Genomic DNA, 17,685 nt, shown 5'->3' with positions numbered 1-17,685 from the left:
GCTTTTTAGTAGAACAAAATACAAATTTCTGAAGTTAAAATGTGATACACTTTAGCAAAATTTTAACACATATGTTGTTCATTTTATTTCCATGGTGACAAAATTCTCATGATACTCCTAAGACTTTTTCATATTTTAAATTCACGAAGATTTCTCAAAAGCACTTGCAGATTTGTTCAAATTTTATCAGCAGCCCGTATCCCATACGGCACAGAAATATTGCAGCAACATTGCAGAAATATTTCTTCGCAAGATTGCAACCTTGTAGAAATGTTGTAAAATGTTGCTGCAACATTGCTGCAGGATTGCGGTGACGGTAAAACGTCCGCTTGCAGAAATATTAGAAAGTAATATTACAGCAACATAGGGTGCGTTCCGTTTCACGCATGATGCGCATGATGCATCGTTTATCCTTGTTATTCGGCAAATGTTAAAGAAAGATAAATAATGCATCATGCGTATCATGCGTGAAACGGAACGCGCCCATAGTTAGCTCTTTTGTTCAAATGTTATTGCAGTTACACTGCGTTTCTCCCCGACTTCACCAGGAGCTTCGCTTCTCCTTCCGAAAGCTGTCCCCACCGCCGAAACGCGGCGGTCACTTCAAAAAAGTGCCTCGACTAAATTTTCCAATCTCTCCGTAGCGACGAATCGCGGTCGGCGGTGCAAAGTTTACGTAACTCGACCGCCGGTCGAACGATTCGCTCTAGCCGCCCCGATGCATCCAAACAAACGTCATCGCTCGTACTTTTTTCTTCTAACAAATTTCCAAAAATACGCGTCGATTACGTAACACGTCATCGTAACGCGTTACATAATCGCGGGGGGGGGGCGGGGGGAGGCGAGGCTGCCGACGAGCGGGGAAGAGCGGAACGTCTCGCGGAGCGTGCAAAGTCGCTTTTCCAAACGCGGGCGCGATTTTCCCCCTTTCCGCCGGCTCGCGCGGAGACGCAGGCTTAGCGCGGCGAGGGGAAGGCGGCGAGAATCGCTCGTCCATCTCTGGAGGGGGGGAGAGGAGGGGGAGAAAGAGGAACCGAACCGGCCCGATGCGACGTGGGCCAAGCCGCGCGCAGCCCGGAGTTGGTGGACTCGCCGGTTCCGCTTCCCCTCGCCCGCTCACGAGATCGGCGTGTCGTCGGCGCGCGCGCGCGAGCGGCTAATAGCGGAATCACTCGCGCGAGCTGACCGGTTGTTGGCGGTCGGCTGCCTGCCCACCGTCGCCCCGCACGTCGTCATCGTCGTCGTCGTCGTCTCCGGTCCGGCGCGCGCCGCCTAATCGGAGCGGAGCCGAGCGGAGCGTAGCGCAGCGCAGCGAGCGCGACGCAGTGCAGCGAGGGGAGCGCGCGTCGCCGAGTCCAGGAGCGCACACAGAGTACAGAGCCGGTGGTGGCCGCAACAGCCAGCGCGATGGTCGTCAAGATCTACGTATCGGGTATCAGCGGCAACAAGGAAGTGAGTGCTAGCGGCTTTCGGCGGCGAATCGCCCGGGCTCCGGTGCCGCGACACTCGACCACGGCGCCTGGTCTGACACCGCGCGCGCCAGGCAGTCGTCACCGTCGTCGTCGTCGTCGTCGTCGTCGTCGTCGTCATCGTCGTCGCCGCTGTATCAGGTTACAATGCGAACGGCAGGCACATTAGCGGTCCTGGGGCGCTATCCCCGATCATCGGGGACTGTCACTCGCGACGTTGACGCGTACTGCGCCTCCTCGTCGGTTAAATTCCGTTCCGCTCGCGGCCCTCGACGATGGACGTGCGGCGTCGCGCCAGTTTCTCCCCAGCTGTTCGCCACGGGGCGGGCCGTTTATCCGGGCTCTGTTTATCTCGCTCGAGATCGGGAGCCTGCGGTTGTCGATTTTGTCACGTATATTTAGCTCGATAGCGATGTTCCGTTATCGACGAGGGAAACCCGTCCCGCGTGTGATCCGTGTCTTTCGGTCCCGTTCGTCTGTTAAATATATCGCGAGCACTCGCGTTGCAAATGTTAATGGCATCGTGTTTTGGCAATATTATTGCCGCTGATACTTCGCAGCCATCGATAATTGTTGTGCAATTTTTATTGTTATGAGAGTGGTAAAAAAATGTCAGACGGTTGCGCTCAACGGGCTCTATTTGTACATGAGTTTTTCCAGCCAGACACTGTATACAACTCTGTCTTAAATTGCTTTGCAACGTATGAGCATTATTGTAAAAGTGACATTATAATTTCAACGCTGCAAAGTAACAATAAGTTCTCCTCTCTTCAATATTAGTTACCTACGAATAGGGCGTAATTAATTGAAACGTTACGCATGATAAGTTAACGGCGAATTCGATTGCTCGCACTAGTGCGCACCGAGCGCGCACCAAGGTTTGTTTATAGTTAATTGTTGTATTTCACTTCATCTTAAACGTTGAAAAAGTATTTGGCCAAAAAAAAAATAATGCATACACATGCCGTACAGATCGTTTTACTGGCTGAGGTTTCACCGAACGTCGTTTAACTTCAATCAGTTTAATTCACGTTTGAAAGAGACAAAGAACGAATTGAGCTAAGCTTAAAGTTAAGCGACGTTGGTGAAACCAGGCCTAATTGCGAATTCGGTTGCTTGCGCTAGCGCGCAACTGATTGTGAGTGCATATGCGAGTTTATAGTCAATATTCTTGTACTTAACTTCGTCTTAGATACACGTTCAAAGAGTATTTAGTCAAAGAATGATCCGCATCAATGTTGTACAGGCCAGTTTTCTGGATAAGAAATATTGCAAGAGGTATTTAAGATGATCTTTAAACATAAGAATTGACTAGAAACAAGTAGGCCCGGTTTCACCAACGTTGTTTAACTTTAAGCTTAGCTTGATTCGTTCTTCGTCTCTTTCTGAAGTAACAGTTGGAAAGAGACAAAGAACGAATTAAACTGAGCTTAAAGTTGAGCGACGCTGGTGAAACCGGGCCTTGGTGTGCACTCGATGCGCACCAGTGCGAGCAGCCGAATTCGATGTAAGAAATGTTTCAAGAGATATTTAAGACGATCCTTAAATATAAGAATTGACTGTAGACAAGTCTTAGCGCACTCGGCGCGCACTAGCGCGAGGCAACCGAATTCGCCGCAAGAGATTTCGAAAAGTTGTAACCCCATGCAAACGTGTTACAGGTGAAGAAAAGACAGCAACGCGTCATGATGATTCTAGATAGTAAAAATGTGGAATATGAGATCATCGATATAACGGAGCCGGGCAAGGAATTGGAGAAGGAATTCATGCAGGCTAACAGTAATGCTAGGAACAACAAGTATCCATTGCCACCACAGATATTTAACGAGGATGACTATTGCGGCGTAATTATCTTTCTTTCGCGCTGTTTTCTGTCCCTCTTAACGCGGATACCGAGCTCAGTTTTAAAAATATATTGCACACGTGCAACAAGTACTAGAGGAACAACTGTTCAAAAGATATCGTACTTTTTCTTTTTTTTTACAAAATACAAGCGGTTTAACTTTGCAGGATTATGAAGATTTTGATTTAGCGAACGAAATGGACGAGCTGGAGAAGTTTCTGAAAGTGACGTCAGCAGTCAGTACCGCAGAGATTACTCTCGATTCGAAGTCTCAGAGTGAAATTCAAGAGAACGGAAATACCTCAAGTCGGGAGGTAATGCTGTTCCTTTGTTCGGAACTGAAACTTAAAAAGAGCTTTGTCGTAACTTCGCTTTTAAATTGTATATACCGCTTCTTTATGAGAGAGAGAGAGAGAAAGTTCCAACGCGCCGAAATAGAAGTGACAATTACTACAGTCATACTCATTGTGCGACACGTGTACGGCATATGACAAATCAGTGTTACATTTGCTCGTCTATATATGTTTGAAAAGGAGCCAAATTATGATGAAATTAGCAACTACATTGTCATTAACGAACTCAGCTGTATATATAATTATTTTGACTATTTACCTGTTTTATTTTACTAGCCTAATGACTTTGTTAGTAAATGTATATTGACAGTTTGTACATATGTAATATTTCCATTCTGCTCCTTTTAGCCTTCCGCGGATAAAGAAGCAGATATATTACTTTCTGACAGGTAATTGCTATACTGTGATAATAAATGAATTACTTATGGGAATGCTCTGTTTAGAAATATTGAATAATTAATTTATAATCGTCTGCTCTAGTTTACCAGAAAGGACAACTCTAGAAAGTGAGACTAAAGCGTTAGACGACTCTAAACCAACCGACGTAGATAGCGCGGCAAAAGTAGTCGCTAGCGACGAAGGTGAACACGCTGAAGATAGCGGCGATAAAAATGAAGAGAAGTCCGACGACCAAGAGAAAGAGGAATAGATACGAGATATACCCATGTAAAGTTGGGATATTCCACACAATGATATCCTTCCTTTTCCACCCACAAGCGTATTTTGCAAAGCTACGTTTATTACATTACTAAGGCTGAATGAAGGTACTGCCAAGATAATATTCTGCATTGCAGAAAGTCTGTTGAATGATCAGTATAAATGACGCATGGAACATTCTTTTATAGAATATACTTTGTATTTTTAGATCAAACGCGTCTTCACCAATGTTTTGCAACAGGTCTGATTAGGTGATATGAATCAATTCCTTCATATCGCCGTCTTTATGTACATCCTCACGTTTGTTTATTATTTTTGCATTGTTTCGCACTGCACCACACCTGGTACATTAGCATATCCGATAATGGAACTGAAGTATATACATTTCTTCTTTTACATGTGCAACCTTCTCGTTATTTTGTTGCTGCGTGCCAAGCGTACAAAAGTAAACATAGGATATGTAGCGACACATACACATATACACAATATCATTTGAGATATATGAGAACAGTTATAGATAAATATATATTATAATTCTTTTTTTTTAATTTTTAGATATAATTAATTTGTTACACATGAGAAAATTTTTTTTATATTTATACCATACTTTTAATCGAACGCAACAGTATTAAAAGTAGGTTTGGCTTGTTGTAAAAATTTGTATTTGGATATTTCATTTCTTGCGTTAAGATAATCAAATAAGTCTTTCCAAATATGCTTTAAGAAGTCGTTGATTTCTTGAGCTTATACATTAAATATGTTAGCAAGTTAATAGTTATTAGAAGAAACAGAGAACAAAAAAGAAGAGATTCTAGATTTTTATAACTGAATTATGAATATCTTTTTTATGACAAACTTCCATTCTCTATGTATGACAAAATTATGCTGTTGTACATGACTCATACAGGCGTGACATGGTTTCATTGATATGTGTGTATATGACTCATGCTTAATCAACACAATCTATTCGACCATTAGAATCTTTGTGTTTAAAACGAACGACTTTGTAAAAACAAAGTTCTTTTAACAAATCCTATTTTTAAGAACAGTAAAATTGGTTTGCAATGCTTGTAAATTATAATATAATGATATAAAAGTTCAAAGCAAAAGTGAGAGAAAATTTCTTACAACTGCTACTATTGAAACGAACTCAACAATCTATTTAACATAAAAAAAATTTTAATATATGGCACAAAATAATGATGTACAATGAATTAAAAAAAAAGAATATTTTGTACACATATCTTGCGTTATTCATCCTAGGTATGTTCTAAATAGTTGTGCATAATAATAGTGGCAGTTGTATCGATCAAAAGGCCTATATGAATTATTGTTTCTCTTATTATTTTTAGTCATGACATTTTCTTCCTACGCTCAGCAAGAATATCTTGCGTAAATATTTTATTGCTTATCTACATCGTTGAAACGATACTTCCATCACAAAAGAATTAAGCTTTACCCAATATTTGCTACAAGTTGCTTTGTTATAAATAAATAAATGAAATAAAAAGTTATTTTTGCTATTATATTTCTATTCTTCAACATGATATATCTATTATTGATATCGCACATGATATATATATATATAATTTACTGCTACAATCAAAGAGAGCAAAGTTTTATTCATGTTGACATGTCTTTCTCATTACAAGGATGAAGAGCAGGGGACGGTAACAATAAAGATTAAATATTAATGTTAAAATAAATTTTAACATATTATATTAGATATATAATCATTAGATATAACCATATTTACAAAATAATATTCATTACACGCATCACACACACACACACACACGGCTCAACAGCAATCATTGTTACATACATACAAGAATTTATTAATAAATACAATGATTCAAGTTTAAGATTCCGTTTATATATCCTTAAAATTTATTTCTAATATATTTTACTAAATAATAAATATTGTATGACGTATAAAGTAACAATATCTATTTTGAGGAATTTATTAAGTCTGTTTCTATTATTAAATAAGGTAAGTACACATGTAGATATATGATACTCAAATATAGATAAAATTCTTATAACAAATAAAGCAGCCTATACGCTGGTCTTTTTCAAAAGCGTTATAAAAACTAGCTACACGTAATATATAGTTCTTGGTATACAATATCTAAAAATATTCTTTATCCTTTCTCAAGGTAAAAATAATCTGATTGATTTACTCAAGATATAAGGACATTCATTATATTCTAAATAAGTTAAATTTGATCAGTTCAATTGAAGTCTAATGATACTACATCCTCAATTATATTTCTCTTGTATATTTGGTGTCTCCACTACAACACGAGTACAGCCTGAAACCAATAATTATTAATATGTTTATAATTACACGTTTGAAATAAGTATATATAAAAAATGTACTTATTTATATCTAAAAAATCTATAAAGTTTTAAAGATGTTTGCGAAAAATCTTCAATTTCCATTTTTATCAGTAGTAAAATATAAGATGTATTGTTATTTATGTTTCTTCGCAGTAACATTATATAACGAAGTTCTAATCAACAAAAACGAGATATGCAGGATATTTCAGACATATTAAAAGACCTTTTACAAATATATTTTTAAAAATAAAATCTGGAGTGGGTTTCTATTGAACAATTTTTATTACTAATATGATAAAAATTAAATACATTTTCTAATCACAATTGGCAAAATTAGAGAAGAATGTACAGCCAAATAAATTTAATAAATTGAAAAATTAGTAATTATTGGTTAAATATATTAATAAAATATCATTAATATAATAAATAATTATGTTATCTAATAATTATCTTCTGCTGGTCAATGTTTTATCATAATAATATTAAAATTTCCCCCTCTAAATATAGATTAAAATATAAAAAAATACACAAAAATAAAAAGTAGTCCAGTTTTTAAGTTATATTTATTTTACTAATGTTATTTGTTGTCTCATTCAATTAATAATCATTGTGCACATATATCTGTATTTATCAATATTACGCATACAATTTGCATTAAACAAACTTGTTGCTGATGCGAAAAATGTTAAACAATTATCAATGTAAATAAATCTAAGAACAATCGTGTGTATATAAACATCTCATGTCCAATAACAGGAATTTACATCACATAAATTGTTGGTCTTACTGGTATTATTGTAATTGTTGAATGCAGCTTTTTCATAGGCACGTTATAAGGCAAATATTGTAGTTTAATAAGAATGCCGTAGACAATCTAGATTTTTTTTAAGAACAAATTTGAGGGACTTTATACTGAATCTACGCTTTTATTAAGACGTCGGGTTTAAAATTTTATTCTAATAATTTAAACAAATACGTGATAATTACCTACTGAAAAATTGCAGAGATTATTTTCGTATTTCTACTTGAAACTTGCTACATGTAAAAGCTGCATAGCTCATTCAATGAGCATGTAACTAAACATATCTTTACTCATATCAAGGATTAATACAGTTGTATATGATGCTTCTTTCTAACTTTTAATTAGTGAGCGTGAATTGTGTCTCGATTTTATGTACCGAGTGTATATGTTGTACATAAAATAATTCTCAATGTATACCCCTGTTGTACATACCATTATTTGCTCTTAACTGACATTAACGAACAATTAGGACTATCTCTTTGAATGCATCGCCATATTTGTATACTATTAAGTAAATAAATTATGTGCGATGCGTTATATAATATTTAATTCTCTTTATATTAAACAAAAGATGTTATAATCTTGTTTGTGTACAACTATTGTAAATAAAGTTTGTACCCAGTCCGACTAAAATGTGTTAAAAAAATATACCTATAATACGTATATAATAATACGTACACAATTATATAAAAAAACATATTTCATACAAATACATATCCCGTTAAAATTTATGTATAAGATGCAATCAGGGGTAAATCAAAATTACCAGACCTTTAAAAGATGTGAGAGTCTTGGATCATAAGCATCTTCATTGCGTATAGTGTTTTTTCCTATAAATTTGGGGACATGTATAAATATAATCATGAAAGCATTGCAATATTGTATATTCGAAACTGTTATATACACTCTAATAGAACAAATTATGCTCATTAGACATTTGTATTATGCAAACAGATTGATTTCTCACACATTTGTAAGCTACATGTAACAAAAATAATTATATATATCATATGTTATATTTAAGACATTGGATAACATATAATGAGGTATTCTTTCTCTTCAATAATGCTTAAGTCAAATTGTAAAATAACTTTTAACGTTATTTCAATTAAACTATGTACTGTAAAAAGAATACTCGATTATGCATATACTGTTCAGAGTACAACAAAGTTATGCCTCGCGTGTACGTGGTATTCAAGATTTATTAATATTTCATGCGAAATTTATATGCTTCAGAGTAATCGTGTACAGATTATAGTATAACGATAGTTACAAACTAGATCTGAATTTAAAAAAAAAACTAAAACCTGCTTTAACTAATTTAAAATATTTTGTATAATTCCTTTAATTAACAAGTGCTATATTCATAATTCTCCTATTGTTTATGTACAAGTATATTGTACACATACTAGATTCACGTGTACATAGAAAACCTGACATTACTAAACTTTAGTGAACTTAGCAATTTAATGTCAGTTAAGATTTTCGCCCTTTTAAGTTCAGTGAAGAGATCTTTCTTACAAAACAAGAAAATAAAACAATTTTGAAGATGATTGTTTGTAATGTCAAGCTCTTAGTTAAGTTATCTATCAAACTGTCTGCCTTTCTTACTGGGACGGCAATCCTATAAATCTGTATTTAAGAGATGTGTATATGTGTATACGTATATGTATATGTAATACCCGAACTGGTAAGTATTATCGCATATGACACTTAGCTTATCTTAATGCGAGATATTTTATGCAAATATTTGACATTAAGTATAGCATACATAAAACTAATAATGCAGTACGTATCATGAACAAAAGAGAATTAGAAAACTTTGATAAAAAATTGTTATCTTTCCTATTTTAAAAAATTGTTAAGAGATGTCATTGTAAAAATATCAATTATTTCATCGGTATTCGATAGATTCAAAGTACATTTAAAACAAATTTATTACTTACAGTCTTATTATATACAGAGAAAATCAAGAGAATGCTTACAGCTAACAGACTTAACGTTCAGAATTTATAATTCAAAGTTATAAATATCTGTATTTTACTTGCAATATCTTTTCTTGACATTTATACAACAAACATGGTACTTTTATAAATCATAAAATAATTAAAACTGTCAAAACTGTTCATCAGAATATGTACTATTAATATTAATGAATCTTAGATATGTCCATTTTAAACTGTAATGTCAAAAAATAAAATAACATTAAGAATCATTTAACGCCAGCAGATGAACATGATTAAAAAAAGCAGTTAATCGACCAACTGTGATTAACAGCTTTGCTTAAAATAATTAAATATTTAATTTTTTAATATAATCATAAATCAGTAAAACAGTTTGAATATTTAAAATACAAAATTAAATACATATTTTTAAAAGATATACGAAAATAAGTATTTAAAATACTAAAATGCATAGAGAATGTGTAAACATTTGTTGGTAACACTCAATGTTGTATAGTATTTCATTGTTATAGATTACTATTAAACGTTAGAGTAAATAATTTTAATTACCAACTAGCTTTGACAGGGTGACATTTAATTTTAGCATGTAATCACTCTTAATTGATTTTCTCGTTTTAATTATGCATTATATTTCTCTTAGCATATTATGCAGTAGTGAAATATAATTAATCCGTACCAAAGTATTTTTGTCCAAAATGATTTGGCGCAACTGTATGGATCTCTGACGTTAAGATCTTCATCTGTAAAAAAGAGCAATTTTACTTAAAAAATGAAATATTACATTATCACATATTTTAATGGATATTTTCATGCAAGTGCGAATATACATATGTATATGAATAACATAAATCACCTTAGGGAAGGCAGTGACTAGAGATTTGGCTGCGATTGGTGTACAAAACAAATTTGACAGGATGATATTTTCTTCGAGCACGTTATGTTCTTTAAGCACAGCTATAGCTTTTATGACAGTGTTTCCTGTACCTACGTGTGCAATAAAAGTAAGATATATATGAAAATCTTCTTTAACTCGGTGCCAAATACTTTTCAACCGTTAGACCCATATTCTGAATTCTCTTTTATCGATAAAAGTGCCTATAAAAGTGAAGAACCTTTTACAACCAATTAATTTGGCACCTTTGTCGATAAAAGAGGATTCGGAATATGGATCTCGGAATATTCTTGAATACTTACTCATTATTGGATACATCAATAAGACCTTTCTCTCGGATATATCATCTGGGAATTTAGCATAAACTACTCTAGCTTCATGCGTGTCAATATCGCTTTCTACCAATATCTTACCAATTCTGATACTACGACAACAATCCCTTAGACCCTATAAAAATATTATACCATAAGTTAGCAACAAATTCCGCAAATTCACGCCAAGATCTTGACACGTTTGGAATTGAAATTGTACCTGTTCCATAGCCTCACCACTTCTCACTATAGATACACCACAATTTCCCTTCTGATACTTTAAACCTTTGTATTTGGCACCGGTCGGTGTTGTCACCACACATTTTGTAAAAGGCAATTGGTTCAAACTCTCTTCAATGACTAGCCTGATCTAAAACATTCCGAACAAAATCGTCACAACTTCCTCTCTTTATAGAATAAATAAAAATCAGAAAGCAGCCTTCTTCATATTATTTTTAACATCTACTTAAGCCAACAACACACCTTACTATTTTTCTCACTGGATTGCTTACAAGAACCAATAAAGGTACAGAGTTTTAGATCAGGTGACTCAAAATTAAATCCTGATTGGCTGTCGTAAGAAACCCAGTAGGAAAAACGATACCATGTGCCGTTGGCTTTAATTAGTAAACTATACAAAGTTCAAAAAAATGAAGCGTAACTTGTCAGATTGTATATGTATGCTACAATAATTTGGATTAAAGCACTTGAATTACAGCAACAATTCAAGCGCTGATTTTAACAAGATTACAAGATTAAACATATCTTACCAAACGGTCGGCGTAGAATTTGAAATCACTTCTCGTAGTATTCCTATAAAACAAGACCTATCAATAACTAGCTCATGGCTATTCTCAATTATCAGTCCACACAAAATTCAGCATTTCACGGATTTTAACATATCATAATGCGGATATAAATGAATCAAATTTGACGGACGTTTACAATTTTTTCTTAGTGACGCAAAAAATTATATAAAAATCCGCGAGAAAGTTAAATGAATCAAATATATCCATTTACATCAGGGTATATTTATTTACGATTATGACTCAATACAGACAATAATTTTCAACGCTCGGTTATCAAGAATAATACTTACTTATCCCGCAAAATAGTTTGCAACTCTTTCACCTGGTTGTTGCAGGGTAGAATTTTCAGGTTAGCTCCGTACTCGTCAATCTCGTAGTTATCGTTGAGCAATTTCGCCGTAGTGTCCGTGCTCCCCATGATGTACACCACGTGTCAACGACAGAACGAGTGTGAACAACAACGAGTTGCAATCAGCCCGGGTTATTTCGACATCACTCGCAACTTATAGCGTGTAATCGCAAACGTGCCGAAGCGACGGACGCGCAAACGTGCACGAACGGGTGTACTAATGAAGGTGTAACTGGCAACATTTCCGTGGATGCGCACTCGTGACCAATCAAAAAGCCCCCACTTTTAAACTGCAAATTACCCTGCCGGAAATAATTCTACAAAATTCTACAAGAAAATTAAATATAACTGCCAGAATCTATGAAATTCTATGTAAATTTAAAAAGTGTTATGAGAAAATCAACACGAAAATGCTAGAATTGGGACACTTTTGTTAATTTTTGTAATATTCTACAAGTAAGCGGACGTTTTAATTCTTTAAGATTTTGTTGTTTCACAAATTTTTTAAACCAGTAAAATTTTGTACTCATTTTTACAAAATTGTACATTTTCATGAAATATTACTCGCAATAATTTCTTGATTTGAGAACATTGTAATTTGTGGTACTATTTTGTAGATATTTTTACAAAAAAATTAATGTTTCAACGAAGATATAAAAATTTCTACAAATTTCTATTTCAAGTAAATTTTTTGTAGTTATTTATAGAAATTTTTCCGCTAGGGTATAGCGGTTGAACGCAGTAAGAACCAATCAACAATTTGCCCTCGAAATTGATTACATGCGCAATGTCTCACCTTGTATTTTGAATGTAATGAGAGATTCACAATCGGTCTGTTCTTTCTGCCTGAACTTGCTGCACCAGTTCAGAGTTTATCTTTCTCTTTCCAATGTAGAAGAAAGAAGAAAAAAAATCGCTATAAGCAGAGAGAAACCTGAGAGCGGCCACGGGCCACGCCGGCGTTTTACTTGACACCGTTTTCGCTCGGCTGATTCCGGCGCCTTACGCCCATTTTCATTTTTGGAATTATTTCGCTACACCCATTAAATTTTCAAGCACTGCCGATAAAGTCTCCATTCCAATCTCTTATTCCGTGAAGAGCAGAAATTCGTATTTTATTCATTTAATTCGTTTAATTTTAAGCACATCCCAGTGAGAAATTATTTGTCGATCAATGTCGAAACGATGTCGAATCGACGTCAATTTGACGGTATCGATGTCGATTCGACATCGTTTTCACATCGATCGACGAATAATTTCTCACTGGGATAAGAATAGAATAAAATTTCACTTTGTGTTGTATTTATTTTAATTATATTCCGCGATGAAATTAAACAATTAATAATTTGGTGAAAATGTTGTTAAAAACTGATCGCGAAAACCGTCCGCGAAATTCCGTTACTTTAATAAAAAAAACTTTTCACTCCCCGACATGATGCGCAGCGGCGGAGTTGTATCCACGTTGATTCTGCAATGGCGCCCGATGCCTCCTCCACTCAGGTGTCCTCCTCGCAGTGCGGGAATTGGGTAACTTGACATCGAGGTTTTTGTCGATAACGTTAACTAGGAACAACCAATGAAAATCTACGTCTTTTTCGAAGATCGTCCTCGCCATTGGCTGTCGCTAGCTAACGATACCGAAAAGCATCGATTGCAATTACCCTGGTGAAAATAGAATTTGGAGCGTAAATCAAATGTAAGGGGAGAGCGACAGAAGCGTAAACGAAATGTGTAGGAAGCGTAATTTGGAACAGCGAAGCGTAAAAGAAACTTCGAACGCTTCTTTTACGCTTCGCTGTTCCAAATTACGCTTCTTAACACATTTCGTTCACGCTTCTGTCACTCTCCCCTTACGTTCGACTTACGCTCCAATTTTTATTTTCACCAGGGAAGCTACAGAATTCCCGTACCGGCGTCGTTGTCTCAGCTGTCCGCGCACACTCGCGAATTTACACTTCCGATTGTAAAGTCACTTGTCACTGTCACTGTATCCAAATGCCACTTCACTCGCGAATTCACACTTCCGTTTGTAAAGTCACTTGTCATCTGTCACTTTATCCAAATGCCACTTCTTCGGTTTTCACTGACAATGAGTCCGATTGCCACTGCACGAACTGTTCGATTATGCGTCGTCTACAATACGTGGAGTAAGCTTCGAGTAAAGAGTAAGAGAGAGCCCTAACTTCTAGCTTTTGGTGTGAGGAAGCTGAAATACGGGCATGGTTTTTAAAATATTTGTAACACTAATTGATGGCATTTTGATTCACCGAGAGTAAGCCTAAGAGCTGAAGTAGGAGTAAGAAATAAAATGGATTTATTTCCTTACTCCTACTTCTTACTCCAGCTTACTCCATGTGTTGTAGACCAGCCTTTACATCGAGCATCGATGGCAAATCGCGGCAATTCCGCGATCGCACGACGATATCAATCACCGATTATTCGCAGAGAGCGATCGCGGTTTCTTCCGCACTTGTCGCGAACGCGTATCGCGAAAGACTAATACGATATGCGAAGCGCCGCGGGCACAACCGATCAATTCGACCGTTGCCGCGCGAATGATCCTGCGTACGGCGCCGTAAACACCGTAAAAACCGAGCGCGGATTCCAAGAAATGACGTAGCGCCGTAAAAACACCTCGGCCGAAAACCGAGGGCGGATTTCAATAGATTGTTTTCGACCGAGGTGTTCGCGGCGCTACGTCATTTCTTGGAATCCGCGCTCGGTGTTTACGGCGCCCGTACGCACAGGGTCATTCGCGCGGCAACGGTCGAATTGATCGGTTACGCCCGCGCCGCCTCGCATATCGTATCAGTCTTTCGTGATACGCGTTCGCGACAAGTGCGGGAAGAAACCGCGATCGCTCTCTGCGAATAATCGGTGATTGATATCGTCGTGCGATCGCTGAATTGCCGCGATTTGCCATCGATGCTCGATGTAATCGAACAGTTCGTACAGTGGCAATCGGACTCATTGTCGGTGAAAACCGAAGAAGTGGCATTTGGATAAAGTGACAGCGACAAGTGACTTTACAAACGAAAGTGTAAATTCGCTAGTGAAGTGGCATTTGGATACAGTGACAGCGACAAGTGACTTTACAATCGCAAGTGCAAATTCGCGAGTGTGCGGACAGCTGAGACGACGACGCCGGCGCGGGAATTATGTAGCTTGCAGTCGATGCTTTTCGGTATCGTTAACTAGCGATTTGCCATCGACGCTCGATGTAATCGAAATGTATAGTGGCAATCGGACACAGTTAAAACCGAAGAAGTGGCATTTGGATACAGTGACAGTGACAAGTGACTTAACAATCGTAAATGTAAATTCGCGAGTGTGCCGGAAGACACCTGAGAGGAAGACACCTGAGTGGAGGAGGCATCGGGAGTTATTGCAGAATCAACGTGGATACAACTCCGCTGCTGCGCATCATATCGGTGAGTAAAATGTTTTTCTTATTAAAGTAACGGAATTTCGCGATCGGTTTTCCCCGAGTTTTTAACAACATTTTCAAGAAATTATTAATTGTTTTTAATTTCATCGCGGAATATAATTAAAATAAATACAACACAAAGTAAAATTTTATTCTGTATTTATGTGCTTAAATTGTATATTCAAAGATCGAGTTACGAAGAGACGGCTGCAGTGCTTTTGAAAACGGAAGTAAACTTACGCTTTGATCAGTTTTAAAAATTGAATTTGTTAAAATTACGTTTCTTCTTTAAATAACTTCTCTCCTGGCCGTGCATTTTTCGATACGATCGGCGCTCGCTCGCACGTAGTTGTAACCGTACGAAATATCTGTCGGTGATAAACCGACTATGGCCGGTATTCATAGTCCGTTCTGATATTTAAGATCGTCTTAAGTATACTCTTAATGTGTTTTCAACTAATCACAGAGCCGTATTTGCGTCTTAAGACAACACTTAAATGATTTTGAATTAAGAATCGACTATGAATACCGGCCTATGGGAGGAGTTTTCTTTCTTCCTGATCTCTGGTCAAAATGACCAGACTGTATGGCCAGGAGCAACGAAAGGTAGGTCCAATCTGGCCCAACGAAAGACGACTGGATACGACGGGGTAAGTGGTCAAATCTTGGCCACTCCGATGGAGTATGTGATGTGCATAATGAGTTGATTTGTTCTTATTTATCAAAATTCGGGTGGGCTATATTCTCATCTTCTTTACGTCTCGCATATGTGCGAGATTAACAAGACTAACTTAACAAGATTCCTATTAAATCCCATTCGCGCGCGTATAGCCTCAAATCGGACCTTTTATAAATCGCATCGCGGTGATAATTTAATATAATAGATAATCTTCTAAACATGCTGGTGTATCCAAGTGGAGACTTTGTCGGCAGTGCTGGAAAATAGGTGTAGCGAAATAGTCCCAAAAATGAAAATGGGCGTAAGGCGCTGGAATCAGCCGAGTGCAAACAGTGGGAGCTTCCCAGCAAGCGACACAAGTCGACACAAATGTCGTTCTGTCTTTCTTCGCATTCAATGAATAATAAAGACAGAACGACACTTGTGTCGACTTGTGTCGCTTGCTGGAAAGCTCCCATCAGTATAAAGTAAAACGCCGGCGTGGCCGCTCTCAGGTTTCTCTCTGCCTGTATGTAACAGAATGTTTCTCGTTGCGAAAACCACATTGTAGGTTAAACTCTAGGGCATGACGACGAACTTTTCAAGCGTATTGATTGGCCGCAGAATAAAAAAGTTCCCGAGCCTCTAGAAATTTATTTTGATTATAGCACGAAGCGGTTGGAGCGTTTTATAAATAATATTTATTCCTTTAAATTTAATAGTATTTATTCAAACACTTCGAACGTTGTTTCTACGTTCAAAGCTACCTCGCGAATTGGCGCTACATCGATACCGTCGGCGCTTCGAGAATCGCAATAACGCTCCTCGATAGATTCGCAACCGCGGCTACGTTCACGGAGCGACGGAGCGCGCGCGTTCACGGCGAGATCGCCGAGCCGAGTTCAAACACGCTCCGCGTATTTTTCCGCCGCTCGTTACCGTTCGGAATAATCTCGCGGTCAAAGAATTATCGCGAGTGTCGGATACTCGTCACGTGTCGCGCAAATTTGTCGTTTCGGCAGCCCGCAAGCGTACACGATGCCCGAAGTTGCGGATCGAAATTCCGTCTCCGTCCAGATTTACCAGACGCACGATCGCCGCCAGGTACGTGTACACGTACTCATTTTGCAATTACAATTCGCATCTTAACGTATTTCATAATGTACCAATGTCATATAAGTAGAACCGTTATTGATCTCCGACAATTTCGATTGTCGCTACCGAGTGAAACATATGATTCGTCGTTCGATGTCGAAGCAGCGTCAATTTGACGATGTCGATGTCGATTTCCCGTTGGGTATCGACACGGTCGAAACTGCGGTCGAGCTGTCGCTTCAAAAGTTTCCAAGTATTCTTCTCCTGTCTTTCAGAAATGATAGAAGGAGAAGAGAAACACTTCGGACCACTTGTAGCCGGCGGCTTGGCCGCAATTCCAGAATCTTCCTCGCGTATTATTGGCCGCCATTTTCATATCGATGCGCTACGAAGGCGCGTTAGCGCAGGTTCATCGGGAATGCGTGCAAACCGTACTGTTGATAGTCGCGCGAATGTTAACTTCGCCGAAGGCAACATTTTCACATACAATTTTATATCCGGCTCAACGCGAGGAGCGCGATAACTCGGCGAGAAATGACTCGTCGATCGATGCCGAAACAACGGCTACGTTCAGCAGGAAGAAGCTGCTTTGCAACTGTTCGCAAAATTCGCGAATCTGATTGGCGTATGCTCCTTAAATTCACTCGACATTAAAAGAATATGCCAGTCAGATTCACGAATTTTGAACAACAGTTGCGGAGCAGCTTTTTCTG

General features: G+C 37.6%; 2 protein-coding genes across 4 annotated transcripts; one reads left to right on the top strand and one right to left on the bottom strand.

Moving 5' to 3' along the window:
• Positions 1-1,297: 1,297 nt before the first annotated feature.
• LOC105559991 (SH3 domain-binding glutamic acid-rich protein homolog) lies at positions 1,298-6,184 on the top strand. Of its 2 annotated transcripts, XR_001008788.1 has the most exons (6): positions 1,298-1,452; positions 3,131-3,313; positions 3,480-3,626; positions 4,014-4,054; positions 4,146-4,429; positions 4,531-6,184. XR_001008788.1 is itself a non-coding variant. In XM_012008694.1 (5 exons), the coding sequence occupies exons 1-5, from the start codon at positions 1,408-1,410 to the stop codon at positions 4,312-4,314; spliced, it is 585 nt and encodes a 194-aa protein (XP_011864084.1). In that variant the 5' UTR covers positions 1,298-1,407; the 3' UTR covers positions 4,315-6,184. The 2 variants fall into 2 exon arrangements, 1 of the variants encoding a protein (XP_011864084.1); XM_012008694.1 differs by having other exon boundaries at positions 4,146-6,184.
• Positions 5,665-12,039, bottom strand: LOC105559992 (uracil phosphoribosyltransferase homolog). 2 transcript variants are annotated; one of them, XM_012008695.1, is made up of 8 exons: positions 11,734-12,039; positions 11,405-11,447; positions 10,855-11,004; positions 10,626-10,770; positions 10,285-10,415; positions 10,108-10,171; positions 8,239-8,297; positions 5,665-6,637 (listed from the first exon to the last, which is right to left on the bottom strand). In XM_012008695.1, the coding sequence occupies exons 1-8, from the start codon at positions 11,859-11,861 to the stop codon at positions 6,620-6,622; spliced, it is 738 nt and encodes a 245-aa protein (XP_011864085.1). In that variant the 5' UTR covers positions 11,862-12,039; the 3' UTR covers positions 5,665-6,619. The 2 variants fall into 2 exon arrangements, with proteins under 2 accessions (XP_011864085.1, XP_011864086.1); XM_012008696.1 differs by lacking the exon at positions 8,239-8,297 and having other exon boundaries at positions 11,734-12,037.
• Between the last annotated feature and the right edge of the window lie 5,646 nt (positions 12,040-17,685).

This window comes from Vollenhovia emeryi, unplaced genomic scaffold (genome assembly GCF_000949405.1).
Source record: "Vollenhovia emeryi isolate VEMERY1.0 unplaced genomic scaffold, V.emery_V1.0 DF939246.1, whole genome shotgun sequence".
In the NCBI taxonomy this organism is placed as follows: Eukaryota; Metazoa; Arthropoda; class Insecta; order Hymenoptera; family Formicidae; genus Vollenhovia; species Vollenhovia emeryi.
This window is presented reverse-complemented; position numbering and strand designations above follow the sequence as displayed.